Source organism: Pleurodeles waltl, chromosome 5 (assembly GCF_031143425.1).
Source record: "Pleurodeles waltl isolate 20211129_DDA chromosome 5, aPleWal1.hap1.20221129, whole genome shotgun sequence".
NCBI lineage: Eukaryota > Metazoa > Chordata > Amphibia > Caudata > Salamandridae > Pleurodeles > Pleurodeles waltl.
In genome coordinates, this window is record NC_090444.1 from 202,139,894 (window position 1) to 202,166,776 (window position 26,883).

The window sequence follows — 26,883 nt, forward strand, 5'->3', positions numbered from 1 at the left end:
TATTGGCTGAACTGTATTAATTTGCACTAGACTCAGGCATCTGACAGTGCTTCATGCAGGAGGTGCTGTTGCTCTCCATCCCAAACCCAGACAGGGACCCACTGGAGGTTGCTTCCTGCCAGCTATTGGCCATCATGGGATGCAACAACAAAATCCTCAGGAAAGTGCTTGCTACATGCCTACTGGACTACATGCCCCATTTAATCATATGGATCAAGTGGGTTCATATCCAGTAGATCTACATCTCTAAATTTGTGTCAACTTCATCAAATCCTCGAGAAAGCCCTGACTCAATTGCCCTACTCTGCGTATCTAGGATTAGACCTCGAAAAAGCATTTGACATGCTTGACTGGGAGTACATGTTTGCAGTGCTGCGGAAGGGACGAATGATGGATGGACCGCGTCGCTTAATCAAAGTTCTATACACTGAACCGATGGCCAGAGTTAAAATTGGCCAGTTGATTTCCACCCCATTTCTGGTGTATCGTGGCAAGCAGCACTTTTGCTTTTTGCCTTGCCAATGAAACCACTGGCACAATGGCTTCGCCAGTCAGGCCAAGCCTTCAGTGTGTCTTTGTGGGGTGAAATGCATGTAGTGTCCCTATACAGAGATTACACCCACGCATACGTAAGAAACAGATGAGATGGAGTGGTCAACTTAACAAGAAATCTAAGACGTGCTTATTCTCATTAAACCCACAATGTCCAGCTAAAAAAAAAAAATCATAATGGACACCCACTATGTCAATGGGAGGCCCACACGTTCCAATATCCGTGCATCAACATATACCATCCTTCCGCAGTCTCCTCAATCTGATGAAAGCAGTCTCTTCTCTTATTTCCCAAATTCCGATCGCGCCCTCTTATAGTGCAGAGGCAGGTTGCATTATCTAAGATGATAATGCTACAGGGGATGCTCTATTATTTTACAAATCCCTGTTCCCCATGGGGTGCTTGCTAGACAGAATGCTGGGTGATCTGATCTGGAATAAAGGGAGACACAGAGTTGCCCTAACAAAACTGCAATTACCCATGGAAGCTTTGAACATTACTATCTAGCAGCACAGTTGCAATGGCAAGCCTGCTGGCTTGCGGGGATTATTTCAGTAGAGGTGGCAGCACTGTTCGGCAGTGGCACCTTGAATAAAACATGAATTGTTTTCCTACCACAATCATCAATGCCTGCACACCCTAACGGCCCACTCCACATAGCTCACAGATATAGCAGAGTCCTGAAATTCACTCCTGGGACACATTCATACACACTGAATGCCCCATTGAGTTCACTGGCTGTGTACTGTGCTGATAGACATGGGAAGGGATGGAGACATGGCAGAATGCAGGTGTTGACACACTCTAAGCTTTGTTGCAAGACCGTAATCTGATCCTGTATGATGTACTGCCAAGACAAACTGACTTGCCATCGGGAACTTTTTTAATGCACAGACACCTGACTATTGAGCTGATTGCCTCTAGGGAGCGTGGCCCCTGATCCCGTCATGCATCCGCTGACACAGGTACTCTGCACTCTGGGGACTAGGCAGCACCTTATCTCCTGGACCATCAGGACCATCCTTGATAGCACAGTAGATTCCCTTGCCAGTCTGCGATCCTGGTGGGAACAACATCTGGGATGTCCTCTGACACCCAAGAAATGGATGAGGGTGTGCAAATCCACGCACGGTCTCATGCAATGCTCACTTCCAATACATACAACACAATAACCTACACATAGCCTACTTGACACCGGCCAGGCTACATAAAATGTACCCCATGACATCCTTTGCATGTCCTCATTGTCAACACCCTATAGCAGACAAACTGAACGTGTTTTTGGGCTGTCCTATAGCGTGTACTTTCTGGAACACAACTTAACCTGTTCTCCAGAGAGGCACAAGCTCCTGTAGACTCCTGTCTTCTGGGCCTCTGTGGCCATAGAAAGGCAAGTGGGGCAAGGACTTGATTTATTGATCTGGCACTTTTGCTGCCAGATGCACAATTACGATGAGATAGAAAGTTATGTCACTTCCTGGGGCCCGACAGTGGCTGGCTACAGTGTTACATTGGGCTGCGGTGGAATCATTGGCACTGCACAGGGAGGAGTTGTAGGGCCAATGGAGGCACCCTATAGCTGCAACCTGGGATGACCTCCTGCACATTCCCCAAAGAGATCCGGAGGATGATACCTACCCACTGTAGACACACACCGGGTCACTGGATTACCACAGGCTGAACTGGGTTATGTATACCATTATGGCCTCTGCCCCAGTTTGCCACTCAAACATGGGCCTAGGCGCATATTGCTAATTAACTGCTGTACATCTCCACACAACACTACACCCGCACCTGAAGTAATAGACCAGGCTCAATATTACTATTGTTACGTTTTCTTTTCCTATTATCTCCCATATTTCTGCAGTGATATGTGCCTACTTTTCTGAATGTGATATGAGAATCCTGATGCTGATACAATTGCACATTACAAGTATGCAGTCACAATGCCATAAACAATGAATAATGCAAAAAAAAAAAATAATAATTTGCAGCACACTTGTAACACTGTTATTTAAACACAGGTGGGGTGTAATTCGAGTAATAGTATCCAAAATGGTATACTATAAACCGCCTTTCCTTCCTCCCATCTTCTTTCTTTCCTTTTTCTTTCATCCTTTTCTTTTTTCTTTCTTCCCTTCCTTTTAGCTTTCTATTTTTCTTTCTTTCATTCCCCCTCCTTTTTTCTTTTTGCCTTCTTCCTTTCATTCTTTCTTTTTTACCTTCTTTGCTTCTTTATTTCCTTATTTCTTTATTTGCCATATTCCTTTGCATTTTCTCCTTTTTGTTTGTCCTTTTCCTTTGTTCTTTTTTTTTGCGTTCTTCTCTTGTTTCCTTTCTTCTTTCTTTTTTGCTGGCTCTTTTTATTCTTTCCGTTTTCTGCAGTTCTTTCTGTCTTTCTTTCTGCCTTTATTTCTTTCAGCCTTCTTTCTGCATTTATTTCTTTCCTTCTTTTTTCTTGCATGTTTTTCTTTCCTTCTTCCCTCCTGTCTTCCTGTTTTGCCACCTTTCCCTTTTTGCCTCCCCTTCCTTCCTTTTTGCCTCCACCTTCCTTTCTTTTTATCCCTGTTCTGCCTTCCTTCCTTTTTGTATGCCTTAATGTAGATTTTCCAAATAATTTATGATGGAAAGTCTTACTTTTATTAAAGACACGGAGGCGTGTATTATGCTTACTTTTCCTGCTTTAATTTCAATAGCAGCAGCAGTCAAGAATATTAACCAATCCCAGATGGTTAGCAGAACAAGCTACCAATGGGAAATAAAGAGTTATAACAAACCAATCAGAATGCGATGCACATAAAGAAATACCCAACTTGACTGCAAGAAGCCCTCTTTTCTTCTGTGAGAAAGTCATTAGTAAGATTTAAATAATGGAAATATACAAGCAATTATACAAACAGCTCAAATTAGAGAAAACACTTCCTGGAACCAGTCCAAAACAAAAGCAGAGTCCGGTTGAGAGGAAGATGGTAGTAGTCCATAGTTAGCGTAGGAGGAGTAAACCTCTGACCCATGAAGGAAGATGAGCACGGGATTCTATCATGATGTAGTCGCTGAAGCGTTTGTAGAGACTAAAGGGAGGGAAAGAAGAAACAAAATTATAGTGGATGAGTGGTGGGATAATATTCGCCTCTGTGTCTTAAATAAAATTAAGACTTTCCATCATAAATTATTTGGAAAATCGACATTTTATTTCAAGACCCAAGGCTCCTATTATGCTTGTTTAAAGCATATCAATCACCAGTGAAGAAGCATTATTAACAGGTTTACAATAGAAAGTATGAAAGGTAGAATCATTTGACCAATCTGCTGATCTCAGAATGTCTTCCAAGCAGTACCCAGCCCAAAAGGCTTTAGACGCCATAGCGCCTCGGGAAGAATGGGCTCCAAATTTAGAGATATCAAGTCCTGCAAGAGACATAGGCCCTCATTCTGACCCTGGCGGTCGGTGATAAAGCGGCGGCCAAGCCGCCAACAGGCCGGCGGTCTAAAATATGCAATTCTGACCCTGGCGGGAACCGCCAACACAGCCCGCCGTATTAACACTCCGCCCGCCACGGCGGTACAAACAAACAGCGCGGCGGTCCCCGCCAACAGCCAGGCGGCAGACAATGTACCGCCCACCCTATCACGACCCACCAATCCGCCACCTTTTCCGGGGCGGGAGCACCGCCGATAAGAACACGGCGGAAACAGACTACGAACGGGAAAACGCTCACCTCTACGCACTCCACGCGAGATTCCGGCAGTATGGAACCAGAGTTGCAGGTCATCCCCGCACTCCTATACCTGCTCATATACCAGGAGCACGCCCGGCGGCGCGGAAGACATCGGTGAGTACTGCACCTACGACACAGGGGAGGGAAAAGATTACCGGCACACACCCACCCACCCACACCCACTACAACACACACATCAATGCATTCCCACAGATCACTGTCACAACCCACAAACCCCCCCCCCTCCGAAATAATGCAAAGACCAAAAGAAGAGATCATAAACGGGCAGATATATTGAAATATGTACACCAGTAATCCCAATAAATAAATAAACTATGTACAAGATATACACAGCTACTAAATGTAGTCCAACCACTGTCCGTGGATCACAGGGGTCCTGTGCAAAGGGGCAAGGCCCAGTCCCACGACAAGAACTCCACGGAGAGAACACTGCAGGGGCATCAGAAAGAAAATAGGACAGGCACCTCAGGGGGAAGGGAAGGGGGGGCACCTCAGCCACTTGAGTACACGACGCCAGATCCACGAGGGGACTCCATGACCACTGGGCCATCCTGGGGAGTGCTAAGCCACAGTCCAAACAGTCCATACAGTGGGTGGCCTGCCCACTGGGCCATCCTGGGGAGTGCAAAGCCACAGTCCATACAGTCCATACAGTGGGTGGCCTGCCCACTGGGCCATTCTGGGGAGTGCAAAGCCACAGTCCATACAGTCCATACAGTGGGTGGCCTGCCCACTGGGCCATCCTGGGGAGTGCAAAGCCACTGTCCATACAGTCCATACAGTGGGTGGCCTGCCCACTGGGCCATCCTGGGGAGTGCAAAGCCACAGTCCATACAGTCCATACAGTGGGTGGCCTGCCCACTGGGCCATCCTGGGGAGTGCAAAGCCACTGTCCATACAGTCCATACAGTGGGTGGCCTGCCCACTGGGCCATCCTGGGGAGTGCAAAGCCACTGTCCATACAGTCCATACAGTGGGTGGCCTGCCCACGGGGCCATCCTGGGGAGTGCAAAGCCACAGTCCATACAGTCCATACAGTGGGTGGCCTGCCCACTGGGCCATTCTGGGGAGTGCAAAGCCACAGTCCATACAGTCCATACAGTGGGTGGCCTGCCCACTGGGCCATCCTGGGGAGTGCAAAGCCACTGTCCATACAGTCCATACAGTGGGTGGCCTGCCCACTGGGCCATCCTGGGGAGTGCAAAGCCACTGTCCATACAGTCCATACAGTGGGTGGCCTGCCCACTGGGCCATCCTGGGGAGTGCAAAGCCACAGTCCAAACAGTCCATACAGTGGGTGGCCTGCCCACTGGGCCATCCTGGGGAGTGCAAAGCCACGGTCCATACAGTCCATAACAGACCCCACTGCCACTGGAGGAGGCAAGTTGGCCAGAGGACATCCTGCAGCCCTGCCCGAGATAGATCCTGCCCTGCCACGTCTGCCAAAGGGCCAGCGGTTCTTGCCTTGAAGGGCCCAGTTCAGCGGTTCTTGAGACGGTGGGGCCCAGCGGAGCGGTTCTTGAGACGGCGGGGCCCAGCGGAGCGGTGCTTGAGACGGCGGGGCCCAGTTCAGCGGTTCTTGAGACGGCGGGGCCCAGTTCAGCGGTCCTTGCCTTGAAGTGCCCAGTTCAGCGGTTCTTGAGACGGCGGGGCCCAGCGGAGCGGTGCTTGAGACGGCGGGGCCCAGTTCAGCGGTTCTTGAGACGGCGGGGCCCAGCGGAGCGGTTCTTGAGACGGCGGGGCCCAGCGGAGCGGTGCTTGAGACGGCAGGGCCCAGTTCAGCGGTTCTTGAGACGGCGGGGCCCAGCGGAGCGGTGCTTGAGACGGCGGGGCCCAGTTCAGCGGTCCTTGCCTTGAAGGGCCCAGTTCAGCGGTTCTTGAGACGGCGGGGCCCAGCGGAGCGGTGCTTGAGACGGCGGGGCCCAGTTCAGCGGTTCTTGAGACGGCGGGGCCCAGTTCAGCGGTCCTTGCCTTGAAGGGCCCAGTTCAGCGGTTCTTGAGACGGCGGGGCCCAGCGGAGCGGTTCTTGAGACGGCAGGGCCCAGCGGAGCGGTGCTTGAGACGGCGGGGCCCAGTTCAGCGGTCCTTGCCTTGAAGGGCCCAGTTCAGCGGTTCTTGAGACGGCGGGGCCCAGCGGAGCGGTGCTTGAGACGGCGGGCCCAGTTCAGCGGTTCTTGAGACGGCGGGGCCCAGTTCAGCGGTCCTTGCCTTGAAGGGCCCAGTTCAGCGGTTCTTGAGACGGCGGGGCCCAGCGGAGCGGTGCTTGAGACGGCGGGGCCCAGTTCAGCGGTTCTTGAGACGGCGGGGCCCAGCGGAGCGGTTCTTGAGACGGCGGGGCCCAGCGGAGCGGTGCTTGAGACGGCGGGGCCCAGTTCAGCGGTTCTTGAGACGGCAGGGCCCAGTTCAGCGGTCCTTGCCTTGAAGGGCCCAGTTCAGCGGTTCTTGAGACGGCGGGGCCCAGTTCAGCGGTTCTTGAGACGGCGGGGCCCAGCGGAGCGGTTCTTGAGACGGCGGGGCCCAGCGGAGCGGTGCTTGAGACGGCGGGGCCCAGTTCAGCGGTTCTTGAGACGGCGGGGCCCAGCGGAGCGGTTCTTGAGACGGCGGGGCCCAGCGGAGCGGTGCTTGAGACGGCGGGGCCCAGTTCAGCGGTTCTTGAGACGGCGGGGCCCAGCGGAGAGGTGCTTGAGACGGCGGGGCCCAGTTCAGCGGTCCTTGCCTTGAAGGGCCCAGTTCAGCGGTTCTTGAGACGGCGGGGCCCAGCGGAGCGGTTCTTGAGACGGCGGGGCCCAGCGAAGCGGTGCTTGAGACGGCGGGGCCCAGTTCAGCGGTCCTTGCCTTGAAGGGCCTAGTTCAGCGGTTCTTGAGACGGCGGGGCCCAGCGGAGCGGTGCTTGAGACGGCGGGGCCCAGTTCAGCGGTTCTTGAGACGGCGGGGCCCAGTTCAGCGGTCCTTGCCTTGAAGGGCCCAGTTCAGCGGTTCTTGAGACGGCGGGGCCCAGCGGAGCGGTGCTTGAGACGGCGGGCCCAGTTCAGCGGTTCTTGAGACGGCGGGGCCCAGCGGAGCGGTTCTTGAGACGGCGGGGCCCAGCGGAGCGGTGCTTGAGACAGCGGGGCCCAGTTCAGCGGTTCTTGAGACGGCGGGGCCCAGTTCAGCGGTCCTTGCCTTGAAGGGCCCAGTTCAGCGGTTCTTGAGACGGCGGGGCCCAGCGGAGCGGTTCTTGAGACGGCGGGGCCCAGCGGAGCAGTGCTTGAGACGGCGGGGCCCAGTTCAGCGGTCCTTGCCTTGAAGGGCCCAGTTCAGCGGTTCTTGAGACGGCGGGGCCCAGCGGAGCGGTGCTTGAGACGGCGGGGCCCAGTTCAGCGGTTCTTGAGACGGCGGGGCCCAGTTCAGCGGTCCTTGCCTTGAAGGGCCCAGTTCAGCGGTTCTTGAGACGGCGGGGCCCAGCGGAGCGGTTCTTGAGACGGCGGGGCCCAGCGGAGCGGTGCTTGAGACGGCGGGGCCCAGTTCAGCGGTCCTTGCCTTGAAGGGCCCAGTTCAGCGGTTCTTGAGACGGCGGGGCCCAGCGGAGCGGTGCTTGAGACGGCGGGGCCCAGTTCAGCGGTTCTTGAGACGGCGGGGCCCAGTTCAGCGGTCCTTGCCTTGAAGGGCCCAGTTCAGCGGTTCTTGAGACGGCGGGGCCCAGCGGAGCGGTTCTTGAGACGGCGGGGCCCAGTTCAGCGGTTCTGGAGACGGCGGCCGGTCTATGGCCAACTGCTCATTGCCTGGTGGTGCCCTCCTGGGCAGCGGGGATGGTGCTCCTTCAATGTCCACCTGGGCTGTGGGTGGTGGGGCCCTCCTGGCCAGCTGGGCTGGGTCCTCCCTGGGCAGCGGCTATGGGGGTGGTGGGCTCTCCCGGGGCAGCTGTGCCGGTTCCTCCCGGGGCAGCGGCTATGGGGGTTGTGGGCTCCTCCTGGGCAGCAGGCCTGCTGCCTGACCTCTCCGACTTGCTGCCCTTGCCCTCCTTAGTCGTGGGCCTGTGGCCCTTTCCTCCCTTTGGAGCTGTGGCTGGTGACTGTCTCTGGGTGGTGTCCGGGGGGGATGTAGAAGGCGGGCTCCTGCGGCGCCCCTTCCGCCTTCTGCTCCTCTTCCCAGGGGGTGGGCTGGCTGTCCCCTTGCTGCTGGGCGAAGATCCAGACATGCGGGCTGGCGGGCTCCAATACCCCTGCACCCTTGTCAAGGGGGCTGCAGGGCTGGTGGTGGCTGAGGTGCTCTTCTTACCCCGACGAGAAGGAGGGGGGGCTCAGGGTCAGGAAAGAAGTTAGTAGTGGCGAGGAAGAGTTTCTTGGGACAATGGAGAGTGGTAGGTACAGTGGGAATGGGAGTGGAGGGAGAGGATGTGGTTGTAGGTGAGTCACGTTTGCTGTCTTTGGGTGCAGGTGCAGGAGGGATAGGCTGTCGTGAGGTGGATGGCTGTTGGGTGGGTGGGTGGCTGCGTTTGTGTGGTGTGGAAGAGGGGGTGACAGACACAGTGGGAGAGGACACAGGGGACGTGTAAATGGCAGTGGGGGTGGTGACTGCACGTGTGCGGACTGGAGTGGAGGGTGTGCTGGTGATGGAAACACTGGCTGATGGTGAGGTGAATGGAGGTGTGAGTGTAGACGTCACAGGGAGGGAGGAGGGAGACGAGGAGGTGGGGGTCACAGAGGTGGTAGTGACTGTTGGCATGTCTGCATCGGAATGTTGCATGTGTGAATGTCTGCGTGATCTGTGGTGCTTATGTTTGGATGAGCTTCTCTTGGGTGTTGAGGTGTGTGCAGGCTGGTCTGATGGTGTGGGTGGGACAGGCAGAGGAACAGGAGACTGGGAGGAGGGAGTTAGTAGAGGGAGGCAGGAGACAGGGACAATGGCTGCCGTCAGTGCTGAGGCCAGAGCCTGGAACGATCGCTGATGGGCAGCCTGACTCGAATGAATGCCCTCCAGGTACGCATTGCTGCGATGAACCTCCCTCTCCACCCCCTGGATGGCATTCAAAAGGGTAGTCTGCCCAACAATGAGCGTTCGGAGGAGGTCAATGACCTCCTCACTGAGGGCAGCGGGGGTAACAGGGGCAGGGCCTGAGGTGCCTGGGGCGAAGGAGATGCCCGGCTTCCTGGCAGAGCGGGCACGGGGCGAACGCTGAGGGGCTGCTGGGAGGGCGGAGATGGTGCGCTGGGTGGCGGCTGTACCTGTAATGGCGGGGGGCACGGATGGTGCCACCCCCGCAAGGGAGCCCCCTTCCGAGGACGTGTCCGTGTCGCTGCAGGGTCCAGTCGTCCCCGTCGTGGAGCTCCCCTCGCCCTCCGTCTCACTGGTCCAGTCTGACTCTGTGGCATGGCCCTCCTGGGCCATGTGAGATGCAGCTCCCTCCTGCCCCGATGCCACTTCTCCTCCGCCTGATGATGCTGATGCACACAAGCACAGAAAGACAAACAAAAAGGGGGGGGGAGAGAGAAATAAAGGGATATTGAGTACATGGATCTCCGGTACAGTTAGCGGACATGACAGACACAGATGCCCCCTGCACTAAGTTGCGCACTTGTGGTCCGCTACGCATTCCGTGGAACATGCCCTACACGCCTAGAGTTGACAACTGCACCCATGGATGACACGGCCCAGGGATGGCTGTACTGACAAACTACTGAGGGTGGTGGCTGGGGACACAGGGGCTTACGGGGGTGCCCAGCCTACAGATATCGCCCTGGCCTAGGGGGACCCCCAGCCCTCCTCCCCCACCCAGACACCTCCACTGCGCGACAACCGAGTAGATAATGCTTGTACTCACCCCCTTGTGTCTGCTGTGCTGCCCTCACGCGCCCATCCAAATCAGGGTAGGCCACCGCCAGGATCCGGAACATCAGGGGGCTCAGTTGACGGCAGGCACCCCGCCTACGTTGGGAGGCCATCCCCAGCAGAGACTCGGCGGTCTTCTTGGTCCCGCGGCGGATGTCCTCCCACCTCTTGCGGCAGTGGGTGCCCCGTCGATGGTGGACCCCCAGGGTCCGGACTTCCTTGGCGATGGCACGCCAAATCCCGATCTTCTCATGGGCGCGGACCTATGTGACACGTACAGGGAGGGAGAAATACCACGTTCAAGTTTGTCAGCATTTTCCTTGCCAGTGGCCCAACGCCCCCCATCCCCGCCAGGCCCCCCGCCATGCCCCCGCCAGGCCCAACATGCCCCCCATCCCCGCCATGCCCCCCGCCAGGCCCCCCGCCAGGCCCAACATGCCCCCCATCCCCGCCATGCCCCCCGCCAGGCCCCCGCCAGGCCCAACATGCCCCCCATCCCCGCCATGCCCCCCGCCAGGCCCCCCGCCAGGCCCAACATGCCCCCCATCCCCGCCAGGCCCCCCGCCATGCCCCCCGCCAGGCCCAACATGCCCCCCATCCCCGCCATGCCCCCCGCCAGGCCCCCCGCCAGGCCCAACATGCCCCCCATCCCCGCCATGCCCCCCGCCAGGCCCCCCGCCAGGCCCAACATGCCCCCCATCCCCGCCATGCCCCCCGCCATGCCCCCCGCCAGGCCCAACATGCCCCCCATCCCCGCCAGGCCCCCCGCCATGCCCCCCGCCAGGCCCAACATGCCCCCCATCCCCGCCATGCCCCCCGCCAGGCCCCCCGCCAGGCCCAACATGCCCCCCATCCCCGCCAGGCCCCCCGCCATGCCCCCCGCCAGGCCCAACATGCCCCCCATCCCCGCCATGCCCCCCGCCAGGCCCCCCGCCAGGCCCAACATGCCCCCCATCCCCGCCAGGCCCCCCGCCATGCCCCCCGCCAGGCCCAACATGCCCCCCATCCCCGCCAGGCCCCCCGCCATGCCCCCCGCCAGGCCCAACATGCCCCCCATCCCCGCCAGGCCCCCAAGCCAGCCAGTGGCCCCAAATCCAGATTGAATTAAACTCACTTGTTGGTCTGGAGGACCGTAGAGTAGCGCATACTGGGGGAGGACCCCATCCACAAGTTTCTCCAACTCCTCTCCAGTGAAGGCAGGGGCCCTTTCCCCAGGCGCAGCAGCCATTGTCCCTTCCAGACCGAGGTCACAGCAACACTTGCAGTATAGGTCCTCTCCTGTGAAAGTTCAAGTCGCAAGTGGATAAGTAGATAGAAAATGGCGGTCACGTCCGCGGCGGTGCGTACCGCGGCGGTGCGTCCCGCCACCGCCGGCGCCCTTCGCCATTGGCTCCTGAAACCCATAGGCTTCAATGTTAACCAATGCGGCTTCGCGCCGCGGTCTTCGCCCGCCGCCCGCCGCGGTGTGCCACGCCAGCGCATTGACCTCACATCCCATTGTCACACTTCACAGGTCAGGCAGCCGCCATTTCCAAGGCCCACATGGCTCAATTTCAACTGCGTCACACAGGCCTAGGCCTTGCATAGCCACTCAGACACGCCATTCACTGCATAGAGAATCGTTTACTGTGCTAGCTGTGAGTACGTACCTGTGGGTTGCTTGACTGTGTGCTCCATGTTGTCCTTCCTAGGCACCGTCCGCTGGGTTGGGCGAGGAGACGGATGAATCCTCCCGTGTACCGACCGCTGGTGGACCTGTCGACAATGGAAGAACGCCACATTATCCTGACCTACCGTCTTAACCGTGCCACTATCCATGAACTGTGTGCCCAGCTGGAGCCCGACCTGATGTCCCCCATCCGCCAACCCACAGGGATTCCCCCTCTGGTGCAGGTCATGTCAGTACTCCATTTCTTGGCAAGTGGGTCATTTCAGACAACAGTGGGAATTGCTTCTGGGATGTCTCAGCCCATGTTTTCGAAGGTGTTATCCAGAGTGTTGTCTGCCCTGATGAAATCCGTGAGGAGCTACATCATTTTCCCTGAGGTGGGCGAATTGGCTACAGTGAAGGGTGATTTCTACGCCCTTGGACATATTCCCAACGTCATTGGTGCCATTGATGGGACCCATGTGGCTTTGGTTCCCCCAAGAGACAGGGAGCAGGTGTACAGGAACAGAAAAAGTTACCATTCAATGAACATCCAGGTGGTGTGTTTGGCTGACCAGTACATCTCGCATGTAAATGCCAAATTCCCAGGGTCAGTGCATGACGCCTACATCCTAAGGAATAGCAGCATCCCTTACGTGATGGAACAGCTACAGAGACACTGTGTATGGCTAGTGGGGGACTCTGGGTACCCCAACCTGTCGTGGCTACTGACCCCAGTAAGGAATCCCCGGACCAGGGCAGAGGAACGGTACAATGAGGCCCATGGGCGTACTAGGAGGGTGATCGAACGCACCTTTGGCCTCCTAAAGGCCAGGTTTCGGTGCCTGCATATGACAGGTGGATCCCTAATGTACTCACCTAAGAAGGTGTGTCACATCATCGTGGCCTGCTGCATGCTTCACAACCTGGCTTTGCGCCGCCAGGTGCCTTTCCTGCAGGAGGATGGTCGAGACGGTGGTGTTGTGGCAGCTGTGGAACCTGAGGAGAGTGACGAGGAGGAAGACGGCGGGGCTGAAACAGACAACAGGGACAGAATCATTGAACAGTACTTCCAATAGGACACAGGTAACATTTCAAAGATAATTTAGTAAATGTGAACTACTCTCCTGCATCTCTGCTGCCTGTCTATTTGCCCCAGTGTATGATGACTGAGTTGTGGCTTTTCCCTCCCTATTTCAGATCTGGGGTCCCCACTACGAGTCCTGTGCTTCGTTTCCCCATGGACTACAGCTTTGTGGCAGCTGTTTGTTGACTTCACCATGTACAAGGACATATTTGCACTGTCATGTCAATTACAATATATTGAAATCACAGCCAGACTCCAGATAGTTTTGTGCAAAATAGGTGTTTATTTAAGTGCTCAAAATGGGATGGGTGGTTTCAAGTGGGTGGGGGCTATGGTGAAGGAATGTCCATGGCAGAGTCCAGAGTAACAGTCACACAGGTGCATTGTCCAGAGGCCTGTGGAGAGATGGAGCATGGGCAGTTCAAGGATGGACAGGGTGACAATGTGGGACAGTGGGATGACATCAGGTGGTATCCATTGCTGGTGGGGGTCTTGACATCCTACTCTGTCTTCTTGCGAGATCTCAGGGCCCTCTTGCGGGGTGGTTCTTCTCCTGCAGGAGGTGGGGGTCTGGTGGGCTGCTGCTGTGCGGGGGCCTCCTGTCCACTAGCGCCGGCGGAGGTGGTTGGCTGTTCTTGGTCCAGGCTAGTGGCAGGGGCCCTTGGGTGTTGTTGAGTGTCCGCCCTGGTGTTGACGAGGTCCTGCAGCAGCCCTACCATGGTAACCAGGGTGGTGTTGAGGGCTCTGATGTCCTCCCTGTACCCCCGATAGTGTTCCTCCTGCAGTACCTGGATCTCCTGGAACCGGGCCAGTACCGTCGCCATCGTCTCCTGGGAGCGGTTGTATGCTCCCATGATGGTGGTGAGGACCTCGTGGAGAGTGGGTTCCCTGGGCCCGTCCCCCCCCTGTCGCACAGCTGCCCTCCGAGTTGCCCTGTTTCCCTGGGCCTCTGCCCCCTGGCCGGTGTGCCCACTACCACTGCCCCCAGGTCCCTGTTGTTGTTGGGGTGGTGGGTTATCCTGGGTGCCCTGTAGTGGTAGACACACCGCAGATTGACGCGCCCTGGAGACAGAGGCATGGGCCCGCTGGGTGGGAGCTGTGCTGGTGTTCCCAGAGGGGTTTGGGTCTGTAGTGGCCTGGGCCTGTGTGAGGGGAACCGACTGTCCAGAGGTCCCCGATGGTCCGGGCTGGTCATCGGTGTCCAGGTCGACAGAGCTGCTGTCATCGCTGACGGCCTCTTGGGTGGGGGGGGTGGAGAATTCTGGCCCCTCCGCCGCGGTGTGTTGACGGTCGGGTCCTGCAGGGGTATAGAGGTATGGTTATAGTTTCAATGTGTGGCATATGGGTGTATCTATGGGTTCTCGTGTCCCCAAGTGCTGGCATTCGTGTGTGGGGGCTTTGGTGAGGGTGGCTTGTGGGGGGGATGTGTATATGCATTGGGCATGCTTTGGTGACGGGTGTCCATGCTTAGTGGACGCATGCAGGCCTAGGTTTTGGGATGTGTGGGTTGTGATGGTGAGACATTGGCGGGGAATAGGTGTGCTGGGGGTGGGGGTGAGGATGGTGGTGGGGGTGGGGGTGAGGGTGGGGTTCGAGGATGGGGGTGAGGGTTGGGGTATGATTTGGCATGCAGGTGGGGGGGAAGCAGTAGTGAAGCTTCAACTTACCAGTATCCATTCCTCCGCCGACTCCTGCGAGGCCGTCAGGATGCAGGATGTTCAAGACTTCCTCCTCCCATGATGTGAATTGTGGGGGTTGAGGTGGGGGTCCTCCGCCAGTCTTCTGCACGGCGATGTTGTGCCTGGATACCATGGAACGCACCTTCCCCCGTAGGTCGTTCCATCGCTTCCTGATGTCTTCCCGATTTCTGGGGTGCTGTCCCACAGCGTTGACCCTGTCGACAATCCTCTGCCATAGCTCCGTCCTCCGGGCAATGCTGGTGTATTGGATCTGTGTGCCGAACAGCTGGGGCTCTACCCGAACGATTTCCTCCACCATGACCCTGAGTTCTTCGTCTGTGAAGCGGGGTTGTCTTTGGGGTGCCATGGGGTGGTGTGTATGATGTGTGGGGTGGAGTATGTGTAGTTAAGTGTGTTGAGTGTGGTGGTGTGTGTTGTTTTGTGTGTGGATAGTGTGTGGGTGATGGTGTTGAGTGGCTGTGGCTGCTAGTTTGTGGATGCTGGTGTCTCGCTCTGGCCTTCTTTCAGAATTTTTTGGCGTAGGGGTTTGTGGGTGATGTGGGTGTGTGTTTTATATTGTATTGTGTGTGTGGGAGTGGTGTGTGTATGTGTATCAGGTGTGTGGGATTCAAATCGTCCAATGTGGCTGAGTTTTGTTCGTTTGTGTGTATTCTGACCGCGGCGGTGTGTCCCGCCAATGGAATACCGCGTTTGAATGACCGCCGCGTGGATTCGTGGGTCGTAATGGCATGGGCGTATTTCTGTTGGCGTGGCGGTGGAGGTTTTGTCACCTCCACCTTTCCGCCGACCGCTGGTCTGGCGGTCGGTTGTGGCTGTCGGATTTTCGGAGGTTTGCCTTCTGCGGGTCAGAATGACCGTGGCGGGTTTCCGCGGCCGCGGCGGTGTTATGGCGGTCTTCTGACCGGCGGTAAGTGCATTTTACCGCCGGGGTCAGAATGACCACCATAATCCATTTGACCCAACGAGCCAAGGTGGGGGAGGAAACTGGTTTAAAGGGTTTTCTAAAGGAAATTAAAAGTTGGGTGGTCGAAGACGTTCTGAGATCCCTAGTCTTTTGTTCAAAGACTTTTAGACGGTTACCTACACATAACTTATGATGGTTGGGAAAGAAAGGGTAGAACACGGAGGAGATATTGGTTATTGTATGTCTAGAAACATTGAACAGTACACCAGTAGGTGTAAAATGTCGAGCAGAATCATCTAGAGCTCTGACATCAGAAAGACGTTTAATAGAGACTAAACACAAGAACATTGCCAATTTAGCAGAAAGCATTTTGAGAGACAACAGTTCATTATCTTGCCAGGATAAAAACATTTGTAAAACAAGGTTAACTTCCCATAAAACAGTATGGCCCATATTTATACTTTTTGAGGCAAAACTGCGCTAACGCAGTTTTGCGTCAAAAAAGTTAGCGCCAGCTAACGCCATTCTGAAGCGCCATGCGGGCGCCGTATTTATTGAATGACGTTAGCCGGCGTTAGCCGCCGGCGCCGTCCGGTGTGTGTTAAAAAAAACGACGTACACAAGGCAGCGCCGGCGTAGGGGGAAATGGGGCTTGGGCGTCAAGAAATGGGGCAAGTCAGGTTGAGGCAATTTTTTTGCCTCAACCCGATTTGCGCCATTTTTTTTTCACTCCCAACCCCCATGGAAATGACTCCTGTCTTAGCAAAGACAGGAGTCATGCCCCCTTGCCCAATGGCCATGCCCAGGGGACATCTGTCCCCTGGGCATGGCCATTGGGCATAGTCGCATTTAGGGGGGCACAAATCAGGCCCCCCTATGCCCCAATTTTTTTTTATAAAAAACACTTACCTGAACTTACCTTAATGTCCCTGGGATGGGTCCCTCCAGCCTTGGGTGTCCTCCTGGGGTGGGCAAGGGTGACAGGGGGGGTCCCTGGGGGCATGGGAGGGCACTTCTGGGCTCCTTCAGAGCCCACAGGTCCCTTAACGCCTGCCTTTTGCAGGCGCTAAAAAACGGCGCAAAAGCGGCCGTACGTAATTTTTTTTGACCCGCCCACTCCCGGGCGTGATTTTTGCCCGGGAGTATAAATCCGATGCACATGCCTCGGAGTCGATTTTTTAGACGGGAACGCCTACCTTGCATATCATTAACGCAAAGTAGGTGTCCACGCAAAAAAATGACGCTAACTCCATGGACTTTGGCGCTAGACGCGTCTAACGCCAAAGTATAAATATGGAGTTAGTTTTGCGTCGAAATTGCGTTAAAAAAAACGACGCAATTCCAGCGCAAAAGGAGAATAAATGTGCCCCTATATTTGGTTAGAGGAGGATTGGAAAACTTTACTCCCTTTAATAACCGGCAAATGAGAGGATGTTCTCCAACTGGTTTACCGTTAATGAAAGGATGATGAAGAGAGATAGCTGAATGATACAAATTGATGGTCCTGAAAATTTTACCAGAACTGGCTTGAGAAGCGAGGAAAATGAGCTATTAAGCTTAAATCTGCTGAAAGGGGATTACAAGATTTTCCCATACACCAGCTAGACCAGATTGACCAAGCGGACTTGTAAGCTTTAGATGTACAAGGGGCCCAGGAATTGTTGATATAGGCTGAAGCTTCGAGCGAAATTCCTGGATATGAGGAAGAAGCCCTGACACCTTCCAGGCTGATAGAAGGAGGGATTAGTTGAGGATCAGGTTGTGGGGAAGACCTTGGGGATTGAGAAGTATCGATAGGAAGGAGGGAAGAAGGACCAGAAAGTCTATTGATAGTTCAAGGAGGGGAGGAAACCAGACTTGGGACTGCCAAAATGGGACTATTAGAATGATTGTGGCTTTTTGGCGACGTACTTGTGCAAGCACTCTGTTGATCATGATGAAAGGAGGGAAGGCATGATTTATTGCATTTGACCAGTCTTGGAAAAAAGCATTGGTTGCAAGAGCTTGGGGATCTGGTCTCCAACTGAAGAATTGGGGAAGTTGAGTATTTAGATGAGACGCAAAGAGATCTATCTGGAAGGGGCCCCATTTGCGGTAGATGAGATTGAAGACAGAAGAATGAAGTTTCCAATCGCTGTAATCTGAGAGATGACGAGAGTACAAGTCTGCAACTGAATTGAGAGAACCTGGCAGATATTCTGCTTGAACTGAGATTTTGTGATGGAGGCAGAATTCCCAGAAGCTTTTGGCCAATTCGGCTAGAGGTTTGAATCTGGTACCGCCGAGATGATTTATGTATCTGACAGCTGAAAGATTGTCCACGTGGAGAAGGACCGAACATTGTACTTTGTTTTTGGTAAAACTTCTGATCGCAAAGGAGCCTGCAAGCATCTCTAAACAATTGATGTGCAATGAAGACTCCTGAGGAGTCCATGTGCCTCCACTCGATATTTGACCACATCTTGTGCCCCAACCTGTTAGGTTTGCATCTGATTCTAATACAAGATCTGGGGCTGATGCAAAGATAGTCCTTCCGTTCCAGGCTTCCAGATGGTCTAACCACCACTGAAGTTCTGTACGGGATTCTTGATCGAGGAGGATGGAATCTGAATAGGCAAGACCCTTGCGCAGGTGTTACATTTTTAACCTTTGGAGAGCTCGATAATGGAGGGGACCCAGGAAGATCGCTTGAATCGAGGAAGAAATAAGACCTACAATCCTTGCAAGAGACCAAAGGGAGAGAGAAGTCTGCCGTAAAGATTGGATTATTTCTGATTTGATAGATTTTATTTTTGAATCTGGGAGTTGAAGGGTGCCTTGAGGGGAATTTACTAGAAATCCTAAAAATTCTATGGAATGGGACGGGGTTAGGACAGATTTGTCTATGTTGATTATGAAACCTAGTTCTGATAGAAGAGAAGTAGTTTAAGAAAGTTGAGAACGAAGAGTGATCAAGTTTTGATGCATGAGAAGTATGTTGTCTAGGTAAATAATTAATCGGAAACCCTGTGCTCTGAGATGAGCTACTACTGGTTTCATTAATTTGGTGAAGCACCAAGGAGCTGAGGAAAGACCGAAAGGAAGGCAAGAAAATTGATAGGTCTGGTGTTGCCATTGAAACTGGAGAAACTTTCTGTGAGAGTGATGAATGGGTCTTGAAGATCTAGACAAACCATCCAATCGTTCAAAAGAAGAGAGTCCCTGAGGTACAGAATCGGCTCTATTTTGAAATGTCGATAAACGGTGAATTGGTTGAAGTGCTTGAGGTTTATAACTGGTCTGATCTTTTTGTTTTTCCTGATTACCAGAAAAATGGTACTTAGGAAACCAGATTGGTGAGGCTGAACCGGTTGAATAGCATGTTTGAGAAGAAGGGATTGGATTTCTGAAGAAACCAGATCTGCCATATCTGTGGAGAATTTTAGAGGAGGAGGGCAAAAAGGTTGATAAGGGGTTTCGTAAAACTCTATTGAATAACTTCTGACTGTGTCAAGGACCCAAGGGTCTGACGTAAGCTCCTTCCACCTGTGGAGAAATAATTTTAGACGACCCCCTATGGAAAGATGGCCAGAAAAAGGGCTTACCTGCGGGAGAATACTTCTTGGAATTACGTTAGTTTCTGCCCCGGAAGCCTCTGGCTCGTTGAGGATAGAATTGTGGTCTGAATTCTTGTGGTTGAGATTTGAAGGAGCCTCTGTACCCTTGATATTTGGCGTAACGTCCGGTAAAGCGACCCCTTCCTCTACCGGCCCTGGCAAAAACATGAGCATTAAAAACCTTTTTGAGCCACTGTTGCGCTTTATCAAGGGACGCAAAGGTTGTAACGTATTTGCTTAATTCCTTAATGAAGGAATCTCCGAACAACAGGCCGTCAGCTTTGGGACCTGGGTCTATAACAGCAAGATTAGCTAACTTAGGGTCCAGTTTGAGTAAAAGTCCCCTCGCCATTTGTGAGTCATAGCTGAGTTTGCATTGCCCAGTAGACAGAAAGCTCTTCTGGATCAACTGAATCGTTGTTTAATCTAGCGGATTCTGCCATGTCAAATATGCGGGCTAGAGGACCCACGATATCTAAAACTTTGTCTTGACAGACTGACCAGGCTCTATCAACCCCTTTGCGCAGGTCTTTTCCGAATTTGGAGAAAAAGGTTATCATGGAGATATCTATGGAAGGGGTAGAAGTAATGTGTAGAGGTAGAGAAGGTCTAGGACATTTGGATTTAAGTTTAGCGCACACTTGTTTATCAAGAGGTAGGTGTAGTTTTGCAGAGATGTCATTAGCAACATGTTCAGATTGTAGCCACTCGGTGGAATTGGGATGGTGAATTAAGAGGGGATCCCACATAGGCATCCCATCAGCATCTAGAAGAGTAGAGGAGTTAAGATCTCCTGACGCTGATTTAACCTTTTTGGCAGGAGGACCAATCCAAAAACCTAATTTCTGATATCATCCATGTCTTTATCAGAGTCTAAGTCATCCATGTCATCATCGGTATCTTTTATTTTATTAATCACAATTTTATGGGTTGAGAGTATATGTTTTGATTTTGCTTTACTCTTAGTACACATAGAGCTTTTCCCCTCCTTATTAGGAGGCCTATGAGGAACGTCGTACTCCAACCTGTGTGAGGTAGACTCACTGTCCAAAAGCGCAGAAACGTTATTGTGGATATCATCAGAAGCCTCCGTGGCTTTGCGCTTTCTGCTTTTCCCCGCAGATAGGGCCATTTGTGATTGAGTTAGACAGGATGAAACAGTATTTTCTAATTGTTTAGAATTTTTTGACATGGAGGCAGAAACAGCCTTTGCCACTGAGGATTGTATAAATGTATTCAAATTTTCAGAGAAAACTTCATTTTCATCATTATTTTCCTCAAAAAATGAGGAAAAATCCATTTTAAATTAAGTGAATATTTTGCACTGGTGAAAACAGGGTTAGTTTTTTTTTAAGAGGGAGGAAACCTAGGTAAAGGGCGTGTAAAGAAAGGCTTCTCTGCCAACCAGAACGTGAGGCAGAGGAAAGCTGCGCCCCCAGGAAGCAGCCGAAGAAATCTCGGAGTGCAAAAGGAAAGGCTAAAAATAGCCACGCACTGGAGCAACACAAAGCAATTGGGAGAACCCTTGAAGCGTGAAAAACGCAGAAGAAAACAATGCGGCGGTTGAAGTGAAGCGCGCCTGAGTGTTCTGAAGAGATTATCAGAACTGCCGGAAAGGCGCGGTAGGCGCGAGGATAACGGTCGCGTCGACAGTATAAGAGAAAAAGGGGGTGTTGGGGGAAAAACCAACAGGTAAAGAAATGTAAAACCTTATTAGTGCCAAATAACGCCGTAAAATGAATTATAATAGGCAATCAAACAGTAGAAATTAGACATGTAAAGAACGCCATAAAGATATACTTATCTTGACTGCGAGCAGCAAGAAAAGAGGGCTGCTTGCAGTCAAGTTGGGTATTCCTTTATGTGCATCGCATTCTGATTGGTTTGTTATAACTCTTTATTTCCCATTGATAGCTTGTTCTGCTAATCATCTGGGATTGGTTAATATTCTTGACTGCTGCTGCTATTGAAATTAAAGCAGGAAAAGTAAGCATAATAGGAGCCTCCGGTCTTGACAAAAAATTCATTTTCTCCTTCCTACTTTACTTTCTTCACTTCTTTCTTAAAGGCAAGGCTAGCAGCCAAATCCGACCAATGTGTCTGTCGTAGCCAAGACCTTTTGATTTTACAAAAAGTATATATAATATAGTTCCTAATAGGGTTTTTCAGCCAGCCTTCATTCATTAGTCTGTGAATGTAACATTCAAATTTTTCTTCCACCCACTCCAGCATGCATTAAGGCAATGTTAGCCCAATTCAGCTATTGACTGATTTCAGTATGTTACAGCATGCTGCCCTTTCACAAGGGTGCATACACAAGATAGTTCCCTTTCATGCTGGGTGTACCATGTGTACTTTTTTGAGAATAGAAAAACACTTTTGCCTTTAGCCTTTGTCTTTTTTTTTTAGATTTACTGAGGTCCCAGCAACTAATCTAACAATAAAGTTTTGCTAAAATATGGCAAAACATAGCAAGAATGGCCTAAAGGCTGGTGGCCATAGCCAGACCTATTGACATTGCCAATGCTTGTGTTTTTAGATGAAATGCTCAAATGTACTATTGATGTTAACACTTTGCCATCTTTCAACAGGGAAGATGAGCTTAGGTACCTCCAGTTTCTTCGAGAAGTCACAGAGGACATATTAATGAGAGGCAACTGCTCTGCCAAGTAAGTTACACCGGATAACAGAAAATGAAATTCATTTGCAGTAAGTCGTGCAGGCAGTGGATGGGGTGACCACGCAAAACAAGTTCACCTCGCTATGAATATACAGTTTCTCCCCTGCTGTGTTTTCCTTTTAGCGTGTAAATAGACTGAAAATGAAACAATAACGTTCAATAATCTGCACAGGGCCAGTCAGTGCCATCATGTAACACTTGGCTGTTTGCACAAATTACAAAGCAAGAACTGGCAGTGAATAACAACTGTGCTGATGCCTGTTGTGTATGGGTTCGGTGCGCGTTCTTCAGAACGCTTGTGTTCAGAACATTTCGGAGATGACAGTTTAACCGGTTTCTCTGAGTGGCTGGACGCTAGGTTGCGCATTACAAATAAAGTCGTTTTAACTTACCTTTTATGTGAGATCGACTACTTCACTCACCACAGTTTGGCGACGAGAGACTTAGCGCGACCTAGGCATCCAGTTCCTGTTTTTTTGGTCGGTGTGTTCTTGCCAGCAGCCGTGGCAAGGTGTTTTCCTGGAGGTGCGGATCCGATCAACACTGTTGCTTCCCGTGGGAGAAGAAGGAGGACCGGCGCTGTCATCAACACTGTGGTTTCCTGTCTGTTCGAAAGTGCACAGTGTTTTCCTGGTTCTCCTGTTCTCCTCTAAGCACAGTTTTATCATCAATAATTTTACTACAAATGTTACAGAGATATTATCAATGACGTCATAGAAGTTGTCATGAGTAAAGTAATATCTGGGGTAATTAGCAGTGCACGGCGAAGTTATAGTTACCTTAGGGCACAACTTATAGTTACTTGAGGTAGCTCTAACTATAACAGCTGAATTTCTATGGTTTTGTGCATGTAAGATCTGAACCTAACTATATAACTATAACTATAACATCCTTTGTTTTTTTTTTGTGAATTCCTAAGGTTTTTTAATTCTATTTCCTAACTATAATGTCCCTGTAACCTTTGGTTTTTCAGGAAGTGAATTTTTTTTTAGCGTTAAGTAAGATGCCCATTGCAATGCACGGGGGTTGGATGCAGTGCCTGGCCTGGCATTGTGCTGCCCCGACCCAAGCTTGCTGCTCCTGCCCCCGCTTCTTCTTGCCATCCATTATCCAAGTTCATTGCCTCTGCTCCCTCATGCCAGTCCTTTGTGGTCATTGTTCTGCTCCTGCCCTTCCCACCTGCCCTAAACAGTTAGCTTTGTGCCCCATCCTCCTCCTCCCTACCCTCCCTGCCCCTCTCAAACCTGCCCTGCCCAGTCTAATATACAGCTCCTGCCCTCCATTTAGCTTGATGTCCCTTCCCACTCCTCCTGCCTGCCATTGCCTAATTCTATGGCCCATCACTGCCCTCATGCTTAGCCTCTGCGCTTAGCTTGCTGCCAGTACCCTCCTTCCCTTGCCCTCCAATGTCTGTGTGCATGCCCCTGTTCCCTCCTTTTTGCTCACTATGTTCCATAGACCTACCACTGCTCCTCCTATCCACTCTGAGTGTCATGTTGAGCTGCCACTGCCCCTCCCACCTGCTTAGTATGGTCAGATGGCTGCAGCCTGTCCCTGCAACCTCTACCCTGCCTGTCCGAGTTCCATGCCCTTTGACCCTCCCTCCTGTCCTCGTTGTCCTCATTTTGCTGCCACTGCCTTCTGCCCTTCATGCTCTGTTGTGCTGCAACTGCTTCTCCTCCCTGCACTGTGTAGCCTGTTGTGAAGCCCCTTCCCCTGCCATCTCTTGTCTTTGTCCAGCCCCTACCCATCCCTTATGTCCTCCATGGTCCTTTTGCATGCCCTTGCACACTCCCTCTTTCCCACCATGGCTGTTGTGCTGTCACTACCCCTTCAGCTGGCCATGCATGGTCTTCTGTACTGCCAAAGCCCCTCCCACCTGCCTTGTGTAGTCAGCTTGCTGCCCCTCACCCCCTTCCCTCTGTTGTCTGCGTGTATGCCATTGTAGTCTCACTGTAGACCTTCCAGTGCCCATCCCGCCTGCCCTCCATGATCAGCTGGCAGCTTCTGCCCCCCTGCCTCCTGCCCTCTGTTTTCCATGTGCAGGCCCCTATCAACTCCCTCCTGTCATGCCTTGTCCATTGTCATGCCCCTGCCCCCTTCCTCCTTCCCTTCTTAGTCCGTTATGCTGCAACTGTCCCTCCTGTTTGCCCGGTATTGTCAGCTTGCTGCCCTTGCCTCTTTCCCCTCTGCTCCACGTGCATGGTCCTGTCCCCTCCCTTTTGGTTTCCATGGTCTGTTGTGCTGCACTGCTGTCCCGTTTGCCTTGTGTGGTGTATTATGCTGCTGCAACCTCTGATACCTGGCCAGTAGGGCCAGTGTGGTGTCCCTGCCCATATCCTTACTGCCCTCTGTTATCCAGGTCCATGGCCCTACCACACTCATTCCTCCTGCTCTCAGTGTTCCAATGTACCATACTTGCCAACATTCTGAACTTAGTAAGAGGGAGATTTTGAAGAAAAAATCCTGGGTAATTGATTTTCCCATTGAGTTGCATTGAAGAAGTGGAGTTGTTAGGCAGGAGATGGATAAAAAAAAACACTTTTAAGCTTAAAAACATCGGAAATCTTCTGTCCGAATCGGGTCTGTGGCATGTATGGTTGTACTGCCACCTCCTCTTCCTTCTACCCTCAGTGGTCTGTTATATTGCCACAGCCTCTCTTGCCTGTCCTGCATGGTTGCTTTGTTTCCCCTGCTACCCTTTGTGGTTCTTGGTGCAGCCACTGCCCCTCTTGCCTGCCCAGCGTGGTCAACTTATTGCCTCTGCACCCTCCTCCCTGCCCTCAATTATCCGAGTCCGGGCCCCTGACTTCTGCCTCCCCACAGTACTCTAATGAACAACTAGATTGCTAACATTCTTGATTGATTACAAAAGTGAGCACGTCTGACGTCATCTTGATGTAGTCAAAACTCTAATACCTAAAGCATTTCCTTAAGAAAATATAAAAATGAGAGGGTCTTATTTCCATAGAAATTATGGTTAGTGCTCTAAAAAACTAAAATGAGAACATGTCAGTATTAGGTAAGAACCACAGCACTCAATGACAAATATATACAGCAGGTTAAGTAATTCACAGAATATATGGTAATACATAAAACACAATTTTAGGGCAAAATGAGAATGCAGCGATGTCTTTTTCTTTTTCCTTCTGACCTCATAGGTTTATTTGTATCAAAGGAAGTTCTTTACAGCTTATTTCATTTGTGTTGAACTATTTGGAAACACAGTCCTTTTCAATGGTACAGTCCATGTAGTCTATGAACATGCAGTACATACAATAACAGCTCATAGTAGGTCCAATACAAAAACAGCCAATACGAGTTTCCTCACACTTTGACTTTTTCAAGGCTGCAAAAAGATGGATAAATAAGGGATTTTTGGCACCTTACAAACCTACGCATGGTGCACAATATCACCTATAAAATATACTCCATTTTTGCCCTGCATGGTGCTTTGTCATGTCCATATATTTTAACTGTGTTCTCATATAAGTACTTGTATCCATCTTGGATCCTGCCGTTGCCCATGTGACCGGGGAAAGGGCCCCTGCCTTCAATTCGGAGGAGTTACAGCGCCTGGTGGATGGGGTCCTACCCGTGTATGAACAGCTAAACCATGGGGACGATGCATGTGACAAGGTTGCGTGGAGATGTGTGTGCTAGCAATGTGTCATTTGGGTGGGGGGGTATGTCTGGTGGTAGTGTACATGCAGGGCTCCGGGTGATGTGTGTGCCAATGGAGATGGAAATGGTATTTGTGGTCCATATGTGTGACAGGCTGGATTGTATGGTTAATGGTGTCGTCCTGTTTGTATTACCTCTCTAGGTCAGCGCCCATCAGAAGAAGGGATTGTGGCATGTCATCGCCAAGGACGTGCGGACCGTGGGGGTCTATAGCAGGCGGAGCACCCACTGCAGGAAAAGGTGGGAGGACCTGAGACGCTGTGCCCAGAAGACCACAGAGGCCCAGCTGGGGATGGTCTTCCAATGAGGGTGGGGTGCTCGTCGGAACCTCACCCCCCCAATGGCCCGCATACTGGCGGTGGCCTACCCAGAGTTGGATGGGCGCTTGAGGGCAGCACAGCAGCCACAAGGGGGTGAGTACAGTGAGCGTGACAACAATTATTGTTGGCTGGCATGGGATCCTGGTGGTGGGTTTCAGTTAGTGGGTGCCCCTCAGTGCCAGCTCAACCATTGCTGCATGATCCAACTCAAGGTAAATGGGTGTATAGCAAAATCTAATAACCTAGCTAGGTTGCATTCCATGTCAGACAAGGCTTAGTGGGTCCCAGGAGAGGTGCAGTTGGTGGTGGTTGGCTCTCATCTTGCTGTGGCACGTAGCCAATGGAATGCCAGTGCGCTGCATATTGCTCAATCCTGATCCCCGTGTTTGATGGTAATGTGTATGCCAAATGTGGTGTTGGTGCTGTAATTGACCTAGTGCTCTCTTTCTCTCTCTCTCTCTATTTTCTTCTGTCATCCTGTCCATGTGAGCATTAGCATCATCTGGCGGAGGAGCAGGGGCACTGGCAACTGAGGAAGAAGCATCCCACAGGACCCAGGATGCAGAGTCCACTGATGCCAAGGGGACCAGTGGGACGGAGGGCGAGGGGAGCACCACAGCGGAGACAGGAGGGGACAATACTGACTCTGATTCCTCCTCCGATGGAAGTTCCCTGGTGGTTACGGACATCTCTGGAACCACCCCAGCTACTGGTCTAGCCGGCACCCCCATACCAGCACTGCCCTCCGAGTAGCCCCCCACTGAGTTGCCCGTGCCCGCTCACCCGGGAGGGTGGGCATCTCCTTCGCCCCCGGCACCTCAGGCCCTGCCCCAGTGAGCCCTGCTACCCTCAGTGAGGAGGCTATTGACCTCCTGAGATCCATCTCTGTAGGGCAGTCAACCATTGTGAATGCCATCCAGGGGCTGGCATCCCAGATGCAGCAATGCAGTGCATACCTGGAGGGCTTCCACGCTGGGTTGGCGGCCCTACAGAGATCGTTTCAGGCTCTGGCCTCCTCTCTGATGACAGCCAATGTCACTGTTCCTACTATCCCCCCTCCAACAACCACTTCCCAGTCCCAGTCTCCTCAACTCCAACCCTTTCCAGGCACAGATACAGACAAGCATGCACACAAAACATTACACAAGTGTGGCACAGTCAAA

At 52.4% G+C, this 26,883-nt stretch overlaps 1 protein-coding gene across 2 annotated transcripts in view; it reads left to right on the top strand.

Annotated features, from left to right (window-relative positions):
* The window catches only part of LOC138295533 (spermatogenesis-associated protein 7 homolog), a 1,079,396-nt gene that overhangs the window by 652,155 nt on the left and 400,358 nt on the right, over nucleotides 1-26,883 (top strand). For both annotated transcript variants that reach the window (XM_069233895.1, XM_069233896.1), the window contains exon 9: nucleotides 21,628-21,705. In XM_069233895.1, the coding sequence (XP_069089996.1) occupies nucleotides 21,628-21,705 (78 nt within the window). The remainder of the gene's footprint in view (nucleotides 1-21,627; nucleotides 21,706-26,883) is intronic.